Source organism: Micromys minutus (assembly GCF_963924665.1).
Source record: "Micromys minutus genome assembly, chromosome: 1".
NCBI lineage: Eukaryota > Metazoa > Chordata > Mammalia > Rodentia > Muridae > Micromys > Micromys minutus.
The window spans coordinates 247,871,037-247,892,857 of record NC_137969.1 but is presented as its reverse complement, the minus strand read 5'-3'; the positions used below and the strand labels follow the sequence as shown (position 1 = coordinate 247,892,857).

At 40.8% G+C, this 21,821-nt stretch overlaps 1 protein-coding gene across 7 annotated transcripts in view; it reads right to left on the bottom strand.

Moving 5' to 3' along the window:
- Positions 1-6,959: 6,959 nt before the first annotated feature.
- PAPOLA (poly(A) polymerase alpha) overlaps positions 6,960-21,821 on the bottom strand; it is a 47,246-nt gene continuing 32,384 nt past the window's right edge. For 2 of the 7 annotated variants that reach the window (XM_080915703.1, XM_080915705.1), the window contains 7 exons: positions 21,223-21,344; positions 17,942-18,084; positions 16,919-17,019; positions 16,149-16,369; positions 12,467-12,529; positions 10,624-10,698; positions 6,960-9,170 (listed from right to left, as the gene is read on the bottom strand). In XM_080915703.1, the coding sequence (XP_080771829.1) occupies positions 9,075-9,170; positions 10,624-10,698; positions 12,467-12,529; positions 16,149-16,369; positions 16,919-17,019; positions 17,942-18,084; positions 21,223-21,344 (821 nt within the window). In that variant the 3' untranslated portion in view covers positions 6,960-9,074. The remainder of the gene's footprint in view (positions 9,171-10,623; positions 10,699-12,466; positions 12,530-16,148; positions 16,370-16,918; positions 17,020-17,941; positions 18,085-21,222; positions 21,345-21,821) is intronic. The other 5 variants (XM_080915704.1, XM_080915706.1, XM_080915707.1 and 2 more) reach the window with 3 other exon arrangements.

The following is a 21,821-nucleotide window of genomic DNA, read 5'->3' as shown; positions in this document are numbered from 1 at the left end:
TGACACAGGATTATGGGTGGTTTCTATTTTACTTCTCTGGTTTAAGAACAAGTGTGCTGCTTGTGGGCACATGTGTTCTGTGTATGCATACCTTCTGTCCTTCACGTGAGCCCTGGCTTCCGGCTGTCAAGCTCGGAGCCTCGCGTCCTTATCTGGAGCACCACCTCACTGACCTTGGTTTCTTGTTCTAGTTGTTTGGGATTTTTGAAACACTTTTACTATGTAATCCAGGCTGGCCTCCAAATCGACACCTACTAGCCTCTGCTGGGATCAAAGGTATGCACCACACCTGGGAAGTTCTTTGCTTTTCAAGTATTAAAATGATAGGTGCGTATTACCTCCGGATCCACAACAAAAATCAGCAGTAAAAGACTCAAGAGAGGCAGATGTTTTAAAGCAACTCGCCTAATAACAAATTAGCCAACTTTAAAGGGGACATATTGAAACTACCCCAAAACTCATGCTTAGATGTTGGTGAGCATTTACCCACTGACCCACCTTCCCAGAACATTCCTAAGATGCAAATCTTTTTCAAGTGAACTGGCCTATACTGGCGTACTACAGACTGGACAAGGCCTCAAATTTCAAATATGGTACTACCAAGGTCTCACAGAAGCCATTCCAGACCTGCCCTCCCAGTTCCTCAGCCACCCACCCACCCCATCACATAACAGTTTTAAGGGTATTTACATCAGACATGCATTTGGGACACGGTGAAGCTAGATGTGAAGTCAGTACCCCAGCCTCCCAAGGAAAAGAGCAGGTTTGTCAGAGTAAGGCACAGCCAAGGTAAAATACAGCCTCCTGCCTAAGTGCACACACCCCAACATCACCATCTTCACAGTCTACACATACAGCAATTACAGTGGTAATTTTGGAGGACTGTTCCCTGTGCCAGCCCTCAGCAAAGGCAAGCAGGCAGGCAGGCCCAACGTCTCCTCACAAGTGGCACACAGCATTTGTCTTGGCATTAAGGAGAGAACGCCTCGTGTTGGAGACGTCCATGCTCCCAACCCACCATAATTAAAGAGGGCTTGCCTGCCCCCGATGTTTTCCTTACTCTGGTCCTATCCAAATCTCACGGCAGGAAAGCAGCTTTGGAAACTGCTGCAGCTCGCTTTGTGCCTGCTCTCTGGTAAGTCCAAGTCAGGTTTATTCCCGAACTCTCCCCTCAAAAAGAAACAAAAGCCAAGACACGATGACCTCCTTCCCTACTACCTGGTAAGCCTTCAGCGGGGTTACTCATACCAACCACACACATACCTAAAATGTCCAGAAACATTTGGATGAAATACGACACAATTCATATCCTCAACGGAATCTCAAGCATTCTTCCTTCTATTACTAAATCTTACTTTTAACCAAGATGAAATCATTGTAGACCATTTAGCTACCAACAAAGAAAGTTAAGGACTTCCAGCTGCTGAGGTCAACAAGCACTGGGAGATAACCATGGACAGACACCACAAACGCATATCAACATTTACCATCTCCACTGGAGAGCAAATGCTAACACTCACCACACGGGCACACTGGGCTTGGAAATCCTTCCTATTCCAATAGCAAGGCTTCTGGCTTGCTTCTACTTGGGTAATCGAGCTAGCTTAGGGTGGCTCTGCTGGCATTTTTCTATCGTGTTTCAAACCTTATCATGGAGTCTCACCCATGAGAACAGGCATGCAAGCCTCAGTGCCACTGGCATCTCAGGCCTTACATGCAACAAAGGCTACTGACCTCTTCTCTGCGAGGCCAATCCTTCTGGAGCCCTTGGTGCCTTATGATGCCCGCATGCCAGAGTGGGGATCCCCCTTGGCCATCACCCTAGGATAGCTATCTATGCAGCAGGTTGGTAGACAGTGTAACCATGCATGAGGCCCTGGGCTCATAATTCCAGCAGCCCTAGATGCCCAATGCAGCACAAATCTGCTAGAGTGGCTTTCTATAGTTCAAAATTCCTGCTGCAAAAGCCAACTTGGCAAAGCCTGGCTGTCATGTAGCCCTGGCTGTCCTGGAACTCTACATAGACCAAGCTGGCATCAAACTTCAGAGATCCTCCTGCCTCTGCTTCCCACTTACCAGAATTAGAGTCATGTATGGGTTAGGCTAGCTCTTAGGTATTTTCAAGCGTCAGTTAAGCACAATGTTGTGTGCCTATAGTCCCAGAACTCCAAAGGCTGAGCTAGGATCACTTGGAATTAAAAGGCCAGCCTGGGTTACACATCAAAAAGTCTTCAAGGAGGAAAAGATTGGGTGGTGAATAGCTTATGCCTTGAATTTCAGCACCCGCTGGGAGGCAGAGGCAGGTGGATCTTTGTGAGCTCAAGATCAGCCTGGTCTACAGAATCCCAGCACAGCTAGGGCTACAGAAAAACTCTTTAAAACTAGCTAGTGACAAACCTGAGAAATGTCTCCCATTAGAGATGTTAAAACTTCCTTGTGAAATCCTGGCTTACGTTGAAACTTCCAATATTGCCCAGAGATGGCAATTACAAAGTATGAGCGCCTGCCTGTGCCAGCGTCTGGGCAGCTAACTGGGCCTTACTTTCAGCTGTCACAACGATTGTGGGAGTCAGTTACATTGGGGTGAATATACAGTTACATACTGGGGAGGTGACTAGACTCAAAACCAGGGTGGCTTCATATACGCCAGGCAAGTACTGAAAGGCTTTGCTACTGTACTTAAAAAGCTAAATTTGTGGCACATGAGTTTAAGGGGTGTTTTGGGCTAGTGAAATCATTTCAAAGAGAAAAACTTTGAATATACTTGTAGCTGTCTTTAGACACACCAGAAGAGGGCATCAGATCCCATTACAGATGGTTGGGAGCTACCATGTGGTTGCTGGGAATTGAACACAGGACCTCTGCAAGAACAGTCAGTGCTCTTAACCACTGAGCCGTCTCTCCAGTCCCAAAAATTTTTATTGAAAAAAAAAAAAAAAAACCAAATGCCACAATGACTTAAAAAGAAAAACCCAGTAAAAGATTACATTCAACAAAACTATATACGTGGGCAATTTGCAAAAATTACAGACAAGTCAGGCATGGTAGCCTGACACAGGCTCTCCAACACTTGGAAGACAAAGGCACGAACATCTATCTGTGAGTTGAGGTGCCAGCGAGGCAGGGGGTCCCAGGCCAGCTACAATAAAACCCTGACTCAAAAAAAAACCAAAACAAACAACAAACAAGCAAAAACAAAAAAATAACTGTACCCAAAATATACCAGAGAGTCAAAATTGTGTGTGTAGTATCCTGACTGATGTGAAATGCAGGAGACAATGTCTAGTGGGCACAGGACTCAAGGCAAACAAGATAAAACAAAAAGCCACCAGCCCCCAGATTCTACGGCTTTCACAGGCAGACAGAATGCCAGTCCTAAGCTTCCAACAGCATGGGAAGCCAAGTCACACTGACACTGCTGTGACACCCAACACCCCTGTGCTGACAGGACTTACTTACTCATCAGGACTTGAAGGACAGAGTCTAGAAGAAATGTGGACTTTTAGTAAAAACCACAGCTTTTCTGTTTTCGATTAAAACTCAAATTTTGCAAAGTCAAATCAGGATGACTTTATGAGTACTCATGAGAAATGACAACTGTTTTGCAGAGGGAGGGTCACAGTGCGTATGTTTCTTCTGAACAACTCAGCCTAGGACTAGAAATGAGAATACGGCAAAATGCAAGGCAAAGGCAGGAGCCTACTAGTACAGTGAAGCTCCAACAGTCTTGGCACGGTGTCCAGGCACGGTCGGCTCTCTGCTGGGGGCAGTATTCTTGGCTGTGAAGGCAGAGCATGCCCTCTGTCACTCATGGGGAGCAGTTCTGCCCAACTGTCTCTTTTCGACAACTTTATCATCAATCTCTTTATTAACAGCTCCACTGCAGCTAGAAAACGCAAACAAGGCCTGATTCTCATGCCAGATTTCTGGAAATCACATAGCACCAGGCACAGCACAGTGTGAAAGTTTGTGAAGAGGGTGTTGTGCCAAGAGAGACAGCGTCTACAAGAGAAGCACAAAGCCGGGACATCTACCTTGAAACAGACCAGCTTGCTTATGCCCCAAACACGCCCCCCCCCCAAATATTCACATCATGTACAGAGACAAGGGGAGCAGAAATGGCCAAGACTGGCTCTGATGCCCAGAAACACCTTTGCCACTTCATTCCAGGCATCCTTGAAGCAAAAACTACTAAATGCCCATGCCAAGACCCTCAAAACTTGAAACTGTCCCACGACTACTCAACACCAGCTGTGGAACACACAAGGCTGAGGTGGAGTTTGCAGGACTGCTGAGAGCCCTACAAAACAGGGATGTCTGAATTACTCAAGTTACTTGTTTTCAGTACAAAATCTGCTAGATCAAAATAACTATCTTATAAATTAATTAAGAGAAATGCTTCTAAGAGGGTTGTAAAATATTTTAACACACACACACACACACACACACACACACATAAATAAGTAAAAATCAGGCCACATCCAAACTATTTAATATGACAAATCTATTCCTGTTGTCTTAAAATGGAACACACGATCTAAAAAGTCCCAAATGTCATGGTAGAAGTGACCCCTGAACACTGTTTTCTGACCTCAGTTGAAGCAAGAAATCTGAGGCAATACTGAAGCCAACCACATCACAGAGGCCTTGCCATCACTGATGCTACCGCCACACCATCCAGAGGAAGAGCTGGAAACTCTGGGGTCCCCTGAGCCAAGACACAGCTACACCTGACCAACAACCACCAAGCACCCAGGAGGCCTCAGAAAGCTGGAGGCATAGCCACAGGACCAACTTGGACAGTATCACCGAGGTGCCTTTGGGTACCGCAGCCTCTGTCCAACTGTCCACACTGGCCAGGCTTGGAGTGCTCCCATCACTGATGCTGTGCGATCAGCCTGTGGCAAGGTTCTGGGGAAGGGAAAGCTCTCTAAGCAGTCAGTCAGTCAGTGTGAAGGTCAAATCCTTCAGCACAAGTGCTTAAGAGAAGATTGAAGGATTGGAGGTACCTGTGTCCTGTGGCTTGAAACAACCAGGAAGGTGCATTAAATGCAAACATTAAAACAACAAGAAAAAAGGGCCTAGGATTGAGACAAGGAATAGGACGGTGTACTTTAATTCCTTTCAACAGTGTCACTTGCTCAGCAACTCGGGCATTACCAGATCAGGAGAGACTTGGGCAGACCTCTAAGGAAGACAAAGGCAGGCAAAAGTGACCCACCTGATGGAATGAAGTCACAAAAAATTCAATCTTATCGCCTTGGGATTACATGTGCCATCATTCACTTGGAACCAACAGTTGTAAGAACTCTAACAGGATGTTTTTTAAAAAGGTTTTTACAGAAGACTGAGCTTGAGCAAACGTTGCTTAGTCCCCATCACTGTTAGTCATGTATGATGGTACTGTTTGTACTGGGCTGTGAGTGCAGTTTAGAAGTCATGTGCTTGCCTGTCACACGGTGAACACCCAGGTTCTGCCCCAGCCCTCCAAACAGCATAATCCTTTACTTTTTTCTTTCCATTGTTAATCCTAGGGAGATGGCAACAATCTTTAAATTGGTAGAGAGGGGGAAACTAGTTCTACAACCATGAGAAATACCACACAGAATGAAAAATAACTTGTTTGTGTACACCTGAAGGCCATGTGTAACACAGAACAAAACACCACCTCATTTACCAAGCTCAGGTCTGAGTCAAGACAGCATCTATTTGTGGTCTGGGCATAACAGAAGTGTGAACTTAAGAAGAAGAAAAACAAACAAAATAACAAAAAACCCATATAATTCAGGCAAAAGGGCAACTTATTTTCATAGTACTGTTGATTTTATTAGAATAAAAATAGGCAAGAGATCCAAATGTATGTGCAATGTCTATAGAAAACAATTCATTCAGCACGAGGTGCTAGGGTCATGCAGGGCAGCCTACAGTGTATACAATGATTGGTCCTTTTCTGTGTCAGTTACTACTGGGAGTTGCTGATGGTTTGCTGCTACCTTGAATGTGGCCAGAATTAACACTACGCAGAGCTTTAAAATATTTTTCTGTGTAGAGAAAAAAAAAAGAGGTGCTAATTAGAAATAAAAGTTTTATTCTAGAATCTACTCAAGACACAAGCACTCAATTTTCAATGATCATTTTACTAATTCAACAAGATACAGGAATACCTATGGGCTACACGAGTGACAAACCTCAGGAAGCTGGGTCCAGACCCCACTGCTAGTTGTCTACCAGAGTAGGGGCAAGGCAAGCTCAATCCTGTAGGTGTTGTGAGTAAGCCTCAAATTGTCATTCTACTTCAGCCTGAAGTCACATACATGATGAAGGTTCTGAGCATTTGGAGTTGTAGAGACAGGATGAATTTGCAGAGCAGCTAACCCTTTAGAAAATGACTTTTATATAAAAGTCTCTCTACAAGACACTAAGATAATCATCCCTAAAAAGTTGGCCAACAAAAACTCAAACAGTCCATTTCTCTTTTATGGAATGTGAGGGTTTAGGAAAAATGTCAAAATTTGATCCAATAAAATAAACAAGAGTCAAGCTGTTTGTAAGATACAATTATAAACTTACTGAAAAACAACAGTGCCACCTGCTGACAGAGAAACACAAACTACTTCAAAGCCAGCACACGAAGAGCCATATGCACCAATAAGAGAAAATGTACAGTGTGTAGTCTAGACAGAACACTACTGCAGATAATGGAACCGTTCACCGTAGCTCTGATCATACTTTCCTCCCCAAAGATCACTGATGCGAACAACTAACGCCTCCTATCATGTGAGACATATTAGTACTGGGTTACAAACAGGATAACCTAAAACAAACCTGCCAAATATAAGCACATTAAATTCCAATCTTCATTTTGGGCCCCGCTACCTATGTATTCATAGAACCAATGAGATTAGATCACTGAAGGGGGGGGGGGGAGTCAAAAGAAACCAGCCAACTGTGGGATTTGTGCCATTTTTTTTTATTGTGTTTTCAATGGAGAAATACATCATCTGTTTACAAAATAGCTCTTGAAAAATACAAGGAGTACAGATACTATAAAACAAAGCAAACTCCAGTCATGAGACACTACTTACATCATGCGAAAGCAACAGTCTGATCTCCAGGTTATGGAAACTAGAAGTAAAAAGTCACTACACAGAAAAGATCCATATCTCCAGCCTGGTGAAACTTGGATGCAGTTACATGGAACGTTTATTAAACTGAATTTTCCCCAATGTGTAAACAAAACGACAAGACTAAATCTGTGCCTGGTGATGTCAATCTAACTCTGAAGCTACACACACAGACACCGGTACATGTCACCTGTTAGCGGACCGTCTTCTTTACTCAAGTGGTGGGAGGAAGGGCAAGGTGACTGCAGAGCAAAGGTGGAGAGCAGAACACTGTATATAAACAATGTAAGTGGTAAAGAAAGCCTTAATTAATGCATAGCTTAAGGGGAAAGACTATACTCCAACTTTGGAAATGAATTTAGAAGGATGGGAGAGTTTAGGGAACCGCAGTGTGACATGAAAATGCACAAATGTGTGACAGAATGCAGCAGAATGAAGGGTCCAGAACCATGCTCACACAGAGACCTGCTGCTACAGGCCTGCTTTATCCAGGTTAACAAGAGTGACTTTATCAACATCTGGTATCCGTAAGACGTCACAAGATGGATGAGAATTCTGTTACTTAATTATGAGAAATCATTGTCTTTAAAGGTTTCTAATTTTTGATAGAACAAAAAAAAAATTCAAAAGTGGAAAGCTGACTGAACGTCAAGTGCTTATTAGAAATGATTTTTAAAATGTTTCTGTATGTAAAATTCACTGACAAATTTTGATAAACTGGTTAAAAATAAAAATTAGTTTAAAAATCTGGAAGAAAATGCCTTTTTGCCTACTTTTAAAATTGAAAATCAATTTGTCTAAGACAGGAACAGGAGTTCTGTGTGGAGTGTACAAAAATCCTCTCAGAGATCAAATGGCCATCCTCCGGAGATGCGTCACAGGTATGGCTTTCAGTCATTCTCAAGTTCTAGCCATGGGACCAAAGTTAGTGTTCTGTGTCATGTAGCCACAGGGTCACGGTTACATGTCATGGCTTAGGAAAATACTGGCATTCTGGTCTCTGTGAAGTAAGCCTTACCTTGTGTATACAAGCAAAAGGAAAAAAAGAAAGGCAAAAAAAAAAAAAAAAAAAAAAAAAAAAAAAAAAAAAAAAAAAAAAAAAAGAGGGGGGCAGGTGGAGAAAGCACTATCTTTTTGAAGACTAACAGACGGAAGGCAAAAGAACAGAGCTTGAGAAAGCTCAAAGACCGCACTTGTTGGCTGATTGCTGATTTGTATGCACTATAAAACAACTCTATAAATAAAAGAAATATTTACTTCTTAATCATAACCTCATCAAAACCAAGTATCGCCTAATTCTTCTTTCAGTGTCCAAAGTCTACCTTAGCATTGACAATTCTCCCTAAGGGTTCCAGCTGCCCGTAAGGACTGAGCAGGTTTCCTCCTGTCCTTTCTGAGGCAGAATGGTACACCACTGCACAAGGAATCCAATTTAGAGACTAATTGTAAAGAAACTTCTTTGGGAAAAAAAAAATTGAAAATCCATTAAGCTGAAAATCTAAAATTAGTTCTACTTTCTAATAAAAAAAATACGTAAAAGTGCATCATCAGAATAAGGAGTTCTTATGCCAGTTTGTATTGCAATTTTCCAAACAATGCATCACACATAAACCCGATCCGGATGTCAATTATGGATACAAACATAGCTTGAGGGTTTTGCTTTGTTTCCTTCTTAAAGGCAGTAATTTTTCTGAAATAGTTAATGCAACTGTTGCTAACACAATAACAATAGTACTCCTGGCTTCACATACTAACCTGGACTTCTGATCCAGTGCTGATGAGCCCAAGTAAGGAGGTCACCAAAAACTAAACCCACTGTCAGTCAGGTCTAGTCTTGTCCCTCCAATCTCCTTTTTTCCTTCCTTCCTTTCTTTCTTTCTTTCTTTTGTTTAAGCATCTGAAGACAACAGGTTGAGTTGGCAGATACTGTTTATGGACCCTGAGGTGGTTTTACCGATTCAGTCTCAGTTTTATTGAATTCTTGATAACAGGAATAGGATTTGCAGGGAGAGCAGGGATATCAGAAAGGTCTGTACTGGATGTTTTCTGAGAATGAAAGCAAAGAACACAGCACAGTTTAAAGCACTGTGGCTTACAGGGTGTGTCTCCCACTGCTTACTCCTACGAAAAGATGCAGCATTATTATGAGGCAAGTATTCAAATAAACAAAAAGCAATTCTAAATGGAAAATATGCAGCGCAAATAAACATAATTATTACAACCCTATATATTCTTGACTTGGAGAAATTTCCACAATAGCGTAAATATCATTTTCATGATTTATCAAAAATTATTCCAGTAACTTCAAATTCACATCTTAAAAATGTTTCACAAAAAAAGAATAAAAGAAACCATTAATAAATAACATTGTTAATGTTGGACTGAGTTTAGCTAAGATACTAACTGCTCTAACAAAATGTGGTGTCTAAGTGCCCTCATGTGGAGGAAATGCTTAAATGCACCTGATACATAGAACTAGCAGTTAGCAGTTATTTTCTGACATTATAAATTATAAAATTAACTATACAACTGAACAATAATTTATCTAAACATTTAGAGAATTAAAAAAAATTGTATTATAAATTATATATATTACAAGGCATCATTCCAAAATACAGAGATAAATCATAAAATGTTTCATGACAAGTTTCCACAGATACAGAAGTTGAGAGCACTCATTAGTCTCACATAGTCCTCAGCCAGCTTCAGCCACAGTTAATGGAAAGCCCATCTTCTCCTTCCTGTGGCCTTTAACCAAGGATTATTCCGAAGCTAAATTCAAGATGCTCCCAATTATCTGTAATTACCTCAATTATGTGTTAATGCTGTACTGAGACACTAGGACCTCCTCAATAAAGCCCCACTCTAAATCACAGGGCACAAGACCAATTCTTTCAAATCAGCATAACTGAGGTGGTTTGACTGGTTTATAAATCCTTTCAATTGAATGAACTCTACTTTGATAATGTAGATAATGTAGATAATGATAATACTTTCAAAGATAACCACAATGGGGCGCCATGGCTGTGGTGAAATGATCAGTGGACAAACTGCAGAAACGGGCAGTGGAGTAGGAAATGTGCATGTAGGAATGCACTTCACACAGTCACCTCACATATATTGCAGTTGCTTCAAAGCAGACAAGCAACCCTTTGAGAAAGTGAGCAGAACTCTGAGGTGTCAGCAACTGCCTCCTTTCCTTTGCCCAGGTCTCACCACAGAGCTCAGATTGTCTCAGCCCCAGAAACTTGCCCGAGCCTCCCAGTGTAGCTGAGGCCAATGTATATATACCACAAGTCAGAGCTAGACAGAGCTTCCTAACAGCTCCAAATCAAGTATCTGCTTGCCTTTAACTTTAAAACACAGAAAACGTACAGGCTTCAAGTCAACTACTTCCACAATTTTAATAGTCTAGCATGAGCCTTCATTTGAAATCGATATGCCACTCTAATATCAAAACCACTGACCAAACTCTCTGTGCTTTTTTTACACTTAGTACCTGAGAGGCCAACAGAGAAGCCGATGCTGGAACAGTTTCTGATGGAACCGCACTTGTCTCTGTTCCAACTTGTTCCTGGGAGACAAAGGATGGGGAGGGGGGAAGAAAGACTTTTTTAAAAAAGAAAAAATAATAATCAAAGAGAATAAATGAGTGTAGTGGTTAATAAAGAAGACAAATTAGCAACTGGACGGTGAAGAGACACATACCTACATTATGTCACACTGTGTCATCAAGCCCTGTTACAGGTTATCTCTCCACTTCAGATACAAATTTTAAGAAATGGCCAAAATATCTCATAGTTCCCAAATTGCTCTAACTTGGATATTTTACCAAGTACTAATAAAAGTATGTTCAGGTACTTTAGAAAATGCTATTTAAACAATAATCAACAAAGCATAAAGAAAGTCCTTAACTGGGGCTGGAGAGGTGGCTCAGTGGTTAAGAGCACTGACTGCTCTTCCAGAGGTCCTGAGTTCAAATCCCAGCAACCACATGGTGGCTCACAACCATCTGTAATGGGAACTGATGTCCTCTTCTCATGTGTCCAAAGACAGCTACAGTGTATTCATATAAAATAAAAATAAATGATTCTTTAAAAAAAAAAAAAAAAAAAGAAGGAAGTCCTTAACTATGTGGGGGAAATGCATAACATCAGTAAATAAAATTATTCAGAGTCACAAAAATTGCCCCACATCTGTAATTAAAGTGGCAAACAGCTGTAAACTATCCTTTCCTTACAGTCTCTCCTGCCCTCTTCTGTCCAACATCAGTGCAGCAATTCCTCTGAGAACCAGTCAACACAGGGTGAACCGTGTCACCCCACAGTAGCTTCACTCAAATAAAGTAGTATATAAAACACACAAACAGATGAAAATACAGATAAAAACATATTTCTAAAATGTGAAAACAGGAGCAATCAACTGTTTTCCCTGAAAAAGGGTTAACAAGACATGAACAGCAAGACTGGGAGAAGTGGAGTCTTTCACAGGGACTACATGTATCAAGTTCTTAAAAATGTCTTAACTAAACAGAGCTGAATGGCAGATATTTACAATGTAGCCATGCTGCAGTAGGAAGATGCAAACTTGTTTTTAATGGAAACAGTTACTAACAATAAGCAACTAGTAAGGTGTGATAAAAAAAAAAAAACTTCCAGTGCAGTCATTATGCAAATTTTATATAACATAAACATATTTTCTCGGTTTGCAAAGTACGATATAAATAGGAAGTAAAAGGCATTGGTGCATATGCATACACGCACAGCTTGAAAGACATCAAAAGAATACTTATTAAAATATTCTTGGTGGGAATTTGGCTAAACTGGGAGCATTAAGCCTTTGGCATATCTCAATTTCTAAAATTAAGTCATTCTCAGTTTGAAGACAGACAGTATCTTCCTTACTGCCTACCTCATTCAACCCAAAGCCTGCTGAAGATGATTTTTCTAACCCAACCCTACTGCCAAACCCAATAGTGAGGTTAGAGTCTCATGGACTGCCTTGAATTCCAAGTACTAGGCAAGTGCTGCTTCGAAAGGTTATCCTACCTTCCATTAAGAGCAGCACCCTCCCTTCTTCTCTCCCAACCCTCACTGACACGTACTGATACTGCTAACACATAGTACCATCATCTTACCTTCTTTCCTCAACGCTAAGTTCCTGTTTCATACACTGCTCTACTCCCATCAGACTTAGGCAATAATTAACATCAAAAAGAAGCCAAAAGGTCTCTTATGGCAAGAGAACCGCACACACTCCAGTTGATTGAGCACCACACTGACAGGCATCCCCACACGCTGGCACTTGTGCCCGTGAGCGGTCTGAAGGCTAAGTTAGTATACCTTTGTCTCTGTCTTATCATGTCCACTCAAAGCAACACAGTTAGCATCTTCACTTGTTTCATCCTGTTTTTAAAAAAAAAAGCTTTATTCTCCAAAATGAAAAAAATTTAGATTAACTGCCAATTAACAATTTAATTTATAAAGTTTTTAAAACTATAAAGATGGGCTAAAATAGATCACAGAATCTCTTCTAAAGGGGCTTTTAAGATTAAATAACTTAGCTTTAATAAGCATCAAAAATTTTAAACATGATAAAGAGTGTTTTTGTAATCCCCATCACATAAAGTACATTCCCCAAACCAAAGAGCTCATGAAGCATTTTTCAAAAGAAAGGAAAGTTCCCTAATCAAACAACCCTAAGAATGTGGAACAGTAGGGTTCCAGTGAAGGACGCTGATTTGCCTACTCGCACACCAAATGAAGTTTTATAAAGAATATAACTTTAACTTTCCCAAGCATAACTACCCAAGAAACACTCATGCACACAGACACACAGCTTTTTGTTGTAAAGCATCAGCATCCTAAAAGAATGCAAGCTAGCACTATGTTCTCGGGTTTATTAACTTAGAGAACTTAAGTGGGCTTGTGCAGGTATGTAAGTATATAAGTGTGCACACAGAAGCCAGAGGTTAACTTTGGGGCAGTCCCTCATGAGCCATCCGTTATCCACCTTGTTTTTTGAGACAGCCACCTCTATTAAGAAGATCTGCCTCCTGGTACTGGGAGCCCAAGCATGTGCCCCCATGTGTGATTTTTTATGTTACTGGTCCTTGTGCCTTATAGCACTTCACAGAGAAGGCTATCTCCTTAAACCCTAATATTTTAAATGCATTTTTAATATTATTAAAATGCAAATATCTTAAAAAGCAAAGAAACTACTACAGGTAACTTTAAAATGTAAACAATTTACTAAAAACTAATTTTAATAATGGCCTTGTTTCTCAGAAACAAGTTAAAAACATTTGTTGTAACTACAGAAATACTGACTAAATGTTACACTTTAGAACTATTGGTCTCATTGTTGATATATATTATGCTATCATAAATACATGTCCATATTTGTAGACATACATTCAAATACTCATATATACCTGAAGTGAAGGACCGGGTGAACAAACGTGTAAAGGAAACACGCTAGTCAGGTCTCTGCTAAGACTGGATGACAGTCACGTGACAGTGCACCTATTACTTTTCCACATAAATTTTCCATACACAAAAGTCTAAAGGGCTTAGTATTTCACCTATGCAAATGACGCCAGGTTCAACTAGTACAACATACAACAAAATTAAAAAGCAAACTTTTAAAGTAAATATGTATTTAATTTAGCCATATGATAGAACAAACTTTCAATGTTTTCTCTATTAGTATACAATGTACACTAAGCTGAACTGAACCACCTCACAGCATCTAAAACCTTCCTATAAACATGTGATTGGAGTTTGTTTGCTCTTACTATTAGGCCAATGCTGGCCTCCTGGCTCCCTGCCCCCAGCTCTGGAAGTACAATACGTGTGATCATGTTCACTATATCGAATAAGGCTTATACCAGACACACAGATACAAGGCAACACCACGAGAGGACAGGGTTAGCACCTTTGATTAAATTTAGTTTTGTAACTGCAAGAGACATTGAGCACAAGCAAGCAATACCCTCCCCTACACATGATTGGGTTAACTGGCTCCAGTGAAACTAAGAAAAAAGGAGGAAGCCTGTACTTTAAAGGACATTTAAAAGACACCAAGAAAATTTAAGTTATTTTCTATTTGTTTAGTTCCATGTTTAAGGGATATTTTGAAAACAGTAGGCTAATCTGAGTTTGTTCAGATTCTGTTACAGATGTGATCTTAAAATTCTACTGATACACAATCCTAGGGAATAATAGCAGCAAGGGGATTCTGTTCTAAGTCACTTAGTGATGGAAGTAAAAGGAACAAGGACTGGAGGACTGGGCCAATGACCCCAGCACTCACAGGGCTCAAGTAGAAAGAGGTAGAAAGGAGAGACTACAAGTTTGAAGCTGGTCTGGATCACATCATGAGTTCACAGTTCATTCAGTTCCAGGCCAAACTTAAAGACCTTACCTTACCTTGACAAACACACAAATAGGCAAGCTGAATTGAGGAGCAGAGTGAGTGGCTGAGCTCACTGGAGCTGGAGCTGTCCTGTGTGAACTTAGGGCATTAATGGCTGCTTTTGTTGGCATTGTTCTGTTGTGTTTGCCACACCACCTTTTATACTCCTAGGACTGTTCTAGACTCATAAGCACAACCGTCACTGTAGCTACTGGGACACGCACTGCTAAGCACTCACGGAGCACCTTATCATGAGATCAGATAGAGAAATCAAAGTCTAGCCTTAAGTCTTATAGATATGAGGTAAAGACATCCAAACTCTGTCAGATACAGTGGTTCACAGCTGTAATTCCAGAACTAAGAAAGCAGAAGCAGGAAGAGCACCTAGATTTACAGCCAGCTTCAAGTACTATTTTTGAGACTGTCTCAAAATCACATTTCCAAATCTAGTTCCTAAAAGGGCTCTGATGCAGAGTTCTCAAAAGGAGTCTTTAATATGGCTGTCTAAAAAAATAAATAACAAGACCCAGCACTCAGGAGACTAAGACAGGAGAATCAAAAACTACCACAAAGGGATTAGGGGAGAACACTGGCCTAAAAATACATAAGGCCCTGGATTATATCCCTAGTACCATGCTCAGAACAAGAACCAAAGGTTTAAAAAGCACTGAACTGCAAACATCAGTTCTCAGAGATTATCTGGATGGGTGAAATATGCTCTATTTTCATTCTAGTTTAGCATCATGAATAACAAAATGTTTCTCCATTAATTACAGGTATTTCTAAAATCAATCTAAAAGAAAGGTATCCGATTACAGATATTTTGCCAATACTCATCAAATTGTAATGGATACCCAAGAGAAACATAGGTTCTTTTTTCTGATATAAAGTTCTTAAATAGCAAATTCTAGAGCAGAATTAATCAGGAAACAGGTGATGGGGGAAGGCAATGGTGACTGTCCTACTGAAGCAAAGCTGAGATTAACTGCAGAGCCCAGGCAGCACAGCTAGACCCTGGGGCATTTAGATGGCACTTAAGGCATAGAGAGCAGCAAACCAGCAGGAGCGATTGTGTGACACACCCAGTGACCACAAACCACCCACAGACTCACAACTGCAACACAATACCCAGTACTTTCCTAACACTGTTTGCATCTCAATCCTGGTTTCACAGTGACTATTAAACATATAGGAAGCTTCCTGAAAGCTGGAGGTCCAAAATAAACTGATCTGCCTTTGTAACCTGTTCATCACAAGAGTAAAGTCAGAGGACTGGGGTTACAGCTTAGAGGCAGAGCAAGCTCTAAGTTCCCTCCCAGGAATTCCTAGCACTCAGTGATTGTTCAGTCCAATTACAATACAAAACCGAGTTAAAGGCAAAGCATTCTCCAAAAGGCCATAAAGAATCAGTACAAATCAAAGTCACTGAAGAATAGTAAAGGATGCAGAAGCTGCCCAAAGCAGAAGCAATGCCGCAGTACAGCCCTCTGCGGTGAAGCACTGCACATGTCCCCGGCCTTACAGAGTATTCCCTACTAGACTCAGGAGCAGGTGAGCCAGGCTGCCATGCCTGTACCTTTACATGTGTGTGTAAGTATGCACATATACCTCGTCTGTTTTGGTTTTCTTAGGACTTTCTTCTTTATGGGGTGAGGATGTTCTCTTGACTCCTACTATAGGATTAGGTACTTTTGTTGCTGCGTTTCCTGAAGGTCTAGGCGATGGGTTTACCAGTCGTGTTGAGGAGACAACTCTAGAGACTGTAGGCTTTGGTGGTGGAGAAATGGCTGGCTGTGTGGCAGTTTGAGGAATGCTTTCGCTCGATGGACCTGAACAGAAAAGATATGAACACACAAATTAAAACCATTACAAACATCAAATTACAAAGAAAGTTGATCCTTCACCTAACTCACTTTATGAATAACTTTATATACTGAAGTTATATAAAGACACTGAAGTGCCATTAAAAGACAAGTGCCAAGCGCATGCCCAGAACATGGGGAGCAGGGTAGGGGTGGGGTATCAAGAGGTATGAGACTAAAACTCTACGTTAAAGGTTAAGAACATGTACTGTTCCTAGCACCTACATTAGATTAACAAGCATCTGTGAACTATAATTCCAGGGGCTCTGATGCCCTCCCCCCGGACTTCTGACAGCCCTACACACACTAGTGCACATATAGGCAAGCAGGAGCACACACACACACACACACACACACACACACACACACACACAATTCATTAAAATATTTTTAAAGGGCACTAAAGAAACTGAATCCACAACAACTTAACCAGCAAACCCATTTTCTAAAATAAAGTATAAAACCAATTATTATGCAAGGGCTCACAAGAGTAGAGTGGCAAACCCAACACCTTACCCCCTGGGCTTTCACTGGAATTTGCTTGTGGCACAGAAACCTCAGAAGCCTGGATGCTGGTCACAGATGCTGCAGTCACAGCTGGAGCAGGACTGCTTCTGCTAAAACAGGAAACAGAACTCTTTTCGTAACAATTAAAAAGCAAATAAAATACATAAAGCAGCACAGACATCAACGGTCTATAAACATGTCATATGTACGTGTCATGTGAAAACCATAGTTCATACAACTGATGCAGCTGCTCTGTACTGTAAACATGGCCAGTGAATATTCACACATGTAGCTTATTATTAAGCTAACCCTATCAAAAGGTAGTGTGTTCATGTCAACTTACTAACAGCAATCAGTATAGCCATCACAACCATCAACAAGATCTCCTGAAAATAAGGTTGTGTGGTAAAACCTAACAGAAAGAAAGTGCCAGACAGCAGGAAGCTATAAATGCTGAATGCAAATGCAGCCTCATCATGTTCTAATTTGTATGGGATATAAATCCTTTTTAGCAATTCTTAAAATGCTCTGTATGTATTAAAACAGAAAATTCTTCTAAGGGAAAAAAATCTTCCCTTTATCTAAAACAGCCCAGTGCAAGCATTTACCCTCTCAACAGTCATGGAGATAAACAGATCTAGACAGGGTGCTCAGTCTTCCTGTCTGTCTCTAAGTAAGCCTGGACACATGAAGGCAGCAACATCACTCATAAATCCAAGCATAATGGTACCCAAAACTAAATATCAGGTAGCAGGGAAAAAACTAAAATTTACTTTCCATAAACCAAGAGTTAAAACTAGAACTTAAAAAAAAAAAAAAAAAAGGGCCAGTCAGGAGATGGACAAGAGGTGGGGACAGGACAGGGTGACCAAATACTTCATACACTCCAAGGAAATTTACCAACTCGTACAACTAATACTAATAAAAATATATTTAGAAAACACTAAGTTAGAATAAAATAAGACTACAGGCAGAGAACCCTCCCTGGTATTTAACAAGCACTTTATCCCAGCCTGCCTCCCTTTTCCTTACCCCTGAGAGCTGCCAGAGCTGTTCAATGGACTGGTCTTCATAGCACTAGTGGGTGAAGGCACAGACATGCTGTTATCACTGTCCATAGACAAGTCAAGGCTGCTGTCATTCAGAGCTGCTAACTTGACTCCTTCTGTTGAATGCTGCAACCAAGAAAAGTTTAATTTATATGTCTCTAAGTACTCAAATTTACAAAATCCATGAATTCTATTGATAAGCACTCATAAACAAATCCCCAATGCCATGAGGACTATGAAAAGCAACGACTGAGGGATCGATTGTGTATATCTTAACCACATATCCAATATGAAAAACAAAAAGAACAGTCTACTTATGTTGATTTACACAGTATAAATTTAAAACTAACACGTAAGTGTCCATGAAACTTCTATCAGAACACTATAAACACTGGCCCATCAGTGCAGTCTCAATAAGCAGGACAATAATGACCACCTCAGTCAGGACCACAAGATTTTGCTGTTTTTAGTATTCTTATTACAGAAAAGGTCACAAGGCCGGGCATAATGATGAACACCCTTAACCTTTAATTCCATCATTCCAGAAGGCAGGAGTTCAAGGACAGCCTGGTTTACAGTTTACAGAACAAGTTCCAGGACAGCCAGGGTTTCAGAGAAACTGCCTGACAAGTCCCATGTTGCCCTCATTTGTGTTAATCCCTGGGCTCAGGCAATCCTCCTGCTTGAACCTCCCAATTTCCTCCCATGTAGCTGGAATTACAGGTATACGCCATACCCAGTGTAATGTACAAATTTTTAGTTATCCCACAATGAACACAGAAATTATGTAAGTAAAAAGCATTCCCACACATGGTAACACCCACATTTAATTCTGACATTCAGCAGGCTGAGACAGGAGGATTCTGAATTTGAGGCCGAACTTTGGGGCTGAACCAGGGATACATATTGATTTTTAGGCCAGCTTGGGATACAGACTGAGACCACACACAAACAATACCCATTTATTACAAAGCAATTACTATTTTATCAGCAAAGATCTTCGGAAGCAAGAGATCCATAGCGGCCACTGTACTTCTTTAGAGGGAGCACAGGGCACAGAGGCATGATTAGTTCAGACTGGCCTCTACTTCAGGTTTCCTACTGTGGAAGCAGGTACAGATACAGAGAGCAAAGAAGCTGCAAGCTGTTGGCTTCACACCACCTTCGGAGTCCTATTTCCACAGTAGAAAATGAAATGAGCAACAATATAAATTATTTCAAACAGGGAGGTAGATAGGATCAAACTACTGTAAGCACAAAGCAAAGTCAAAAACTGTGGTGTTAACATCTGAATGTGAATGAGTCTCCCCACTCAGCAGTCTGTGTATATAGATACAAATGTGATCAGTTACTTTGTTGGATGATCAAACTGTGGACAGTAGATTCTCAGTTAGTAACACTCCCTACAGTTTTTTAGGGAAACATAGCTTAAAAGTATAAGAAAAAATGAACAGAAAAATCCAATTAGAGTTGTATGACAAGTAGTCACATGGTCATTTAATAGTAAGATTTAAAAGCTAATAAAAAACCCATGGTTCTGCAAACTGGTAATAGCTGTTAGAAGTTTTTAAAAATGTCCATTGCCAAGAATAAAAAGAACACAGCCTATTTCCATTCACTTTTGTAAACAAGGTTCTCAGGTTATTTTTGTATTATTTCTTGTATTAATTTTTATTCATATGAGTACACTGTAGCTGTCTAAGACACACCAGAGGGTACCAGATCTCATCACAGATGGTTGTGAGCCACCATGTGGGTGCTGGGAATTGAACTCAGGACCTCTGGAAGAGCAGTCAGTGCTCTTAACAACTGAGCCACCTCTCCAGCACGTGTTTCCAGGTTTTCACTACAGTAAACTTACATTGCAATGTTCATTTTTAACACATGCCTCTCAGACTGTCATGTGGCTCTGATGGTTACATGTGCTTAGCAGGGATCCTAAGTTTGGGCCTCAGCAGTGCTGAAAGCCAATGAAGATGACATGACTCCTATTCAAGCAACTTCCAATGGGCATTCCCTTTTCAGGCCAGGTGTGGGGATGAACTTATGTATTTAACTCTAGCAATCATAAAGCCATCTGAGCTACACACTCAGACTCATCTGACAAAGCAGTCACCTGAAACTATCATGTCCAGGTATCTCTGTAGTTTTCCACTCCTAAGTTGTAACTGATCTTGGCATTAATAACAGATAACAGCTTTATTATTTATTTACTATGTGGCAGGCACAAGTCCAAGTCACTCTTTCTATGTACCAATACACTCACTACAGGAAGGATAAAAATTTGTTATTCAAAACATAATATCAGAATGAGACACTATAATACTTGACCTCTGGTGAACAGTAAGAGTGACGTCCTTTGTAACTACTTATTTTACAATTACTATACAAAGCATGCCATGTAGCCCAGGCTAACCTAGCATCCAGTATATACAGTTTAAGCCATCCTCGCCTTGCAATTCTCCTTATTTCTCATCAACTGGTGGGAATGTAGGGGTTTGCCACAATGCACGGCACAGTAACAATTTTTCTTTTTTATTTGGGGTGGGGGAGGTATAGATCCCATATGTGCCGGAGGATGATCCTGACTTCTAATTCTCCTGCTACAACCTTCCAAAGTCCTGGAATTCCAAGCATGTGTCATCGTGCCCATTTTATGCAGTGCTAAGGGTTATCCCCAGGACTTTGGTGCATGTTAGGCAAATACTCTACCAACTAAGCTACCTTTCTAGTCCCTTGTACAATTAACTCTTATCTTTTATTTTTTTTAATTGGTTAATTAATGAGAAAGAAGGGGGAAGACACAGACACACACCCCTCCAGCAAGGATGTGGAGGTCAGAGATTAACTGCAGGGGTCACTTCTTCTGCAGGTCTGAGGGGTGGGACTCAGGTCATCAGCAGACTGCATGCTCACCTATCTCAAGAGCACACTCTTACTATTTTAGTGAGTGCACCTATTCTCCTACAGGAAACAAGACATCTACCTTCTTAAAAGTACAGTTTGAACATGTAATGACAACTTTGTTCTTTTAGAAACTTAAGACACTTAGGTGAAACTATAAAGGTGTTTTTCTTCCTGAGAGATATGGCATATACAAACTCAGGATGTTAAGTGTCACATTAAACTCTTCCCAGTCATGACACAAGTACACAAGCACAGTGTTGAGAGCAAGATTTCACAAATGGCAAATCTGTCAAATTCTGTCCTCAGTTAATAGCACCCCATTCCTAACGGGACATCAATTCTGAAACACCAGCTTACCTTCTTCCTCTTTTGAAGCACGTGACTAGGCAGCAGCTGATGGAGTTGCTTTCTCTTCACATGCATTGCTGCAATCTTCATATCCAACTCAAACATCTTGCTGTTTATTGCTTGCCTATAAACTACCCAACCAGACATTGTTACAAAGAATAAAAAACGGTTTACTAAGGGCAGGTTTAAATTTATCCAGAAGTAATGTAAATGGGAGCCTTTCCCACAGCCTGTCCTAATCAATGCAATCCAATGGTGGACAAGTCATCCATATAGTGAAGAGCAAAATGCACACTCAATCTTTTAGCACACTAACTCTAGATGAAAGAAAAGAATAACTGTTTAGGAAATACCAGAATTCAAAGTACTCTGTGCATCTGTACCTCTCTCCACCATCCACAAAGTCTAAGACTTTAATCCTGGAAAACACCGCCAGCTGCCACACAGTGAAGATCAAATAGCAAGGAGCCATACCTGAAGATAGTTCACAAGCCAAGAATGGCTGGCGGCACTTGGCTATTATGAGCCAGTGCTGTTTGTGCAGAGGACCTAAGTTTGGATCCCAGAACGCTTGTAAAGTAGCTCACAATTTCCTGCAATTACTTCAG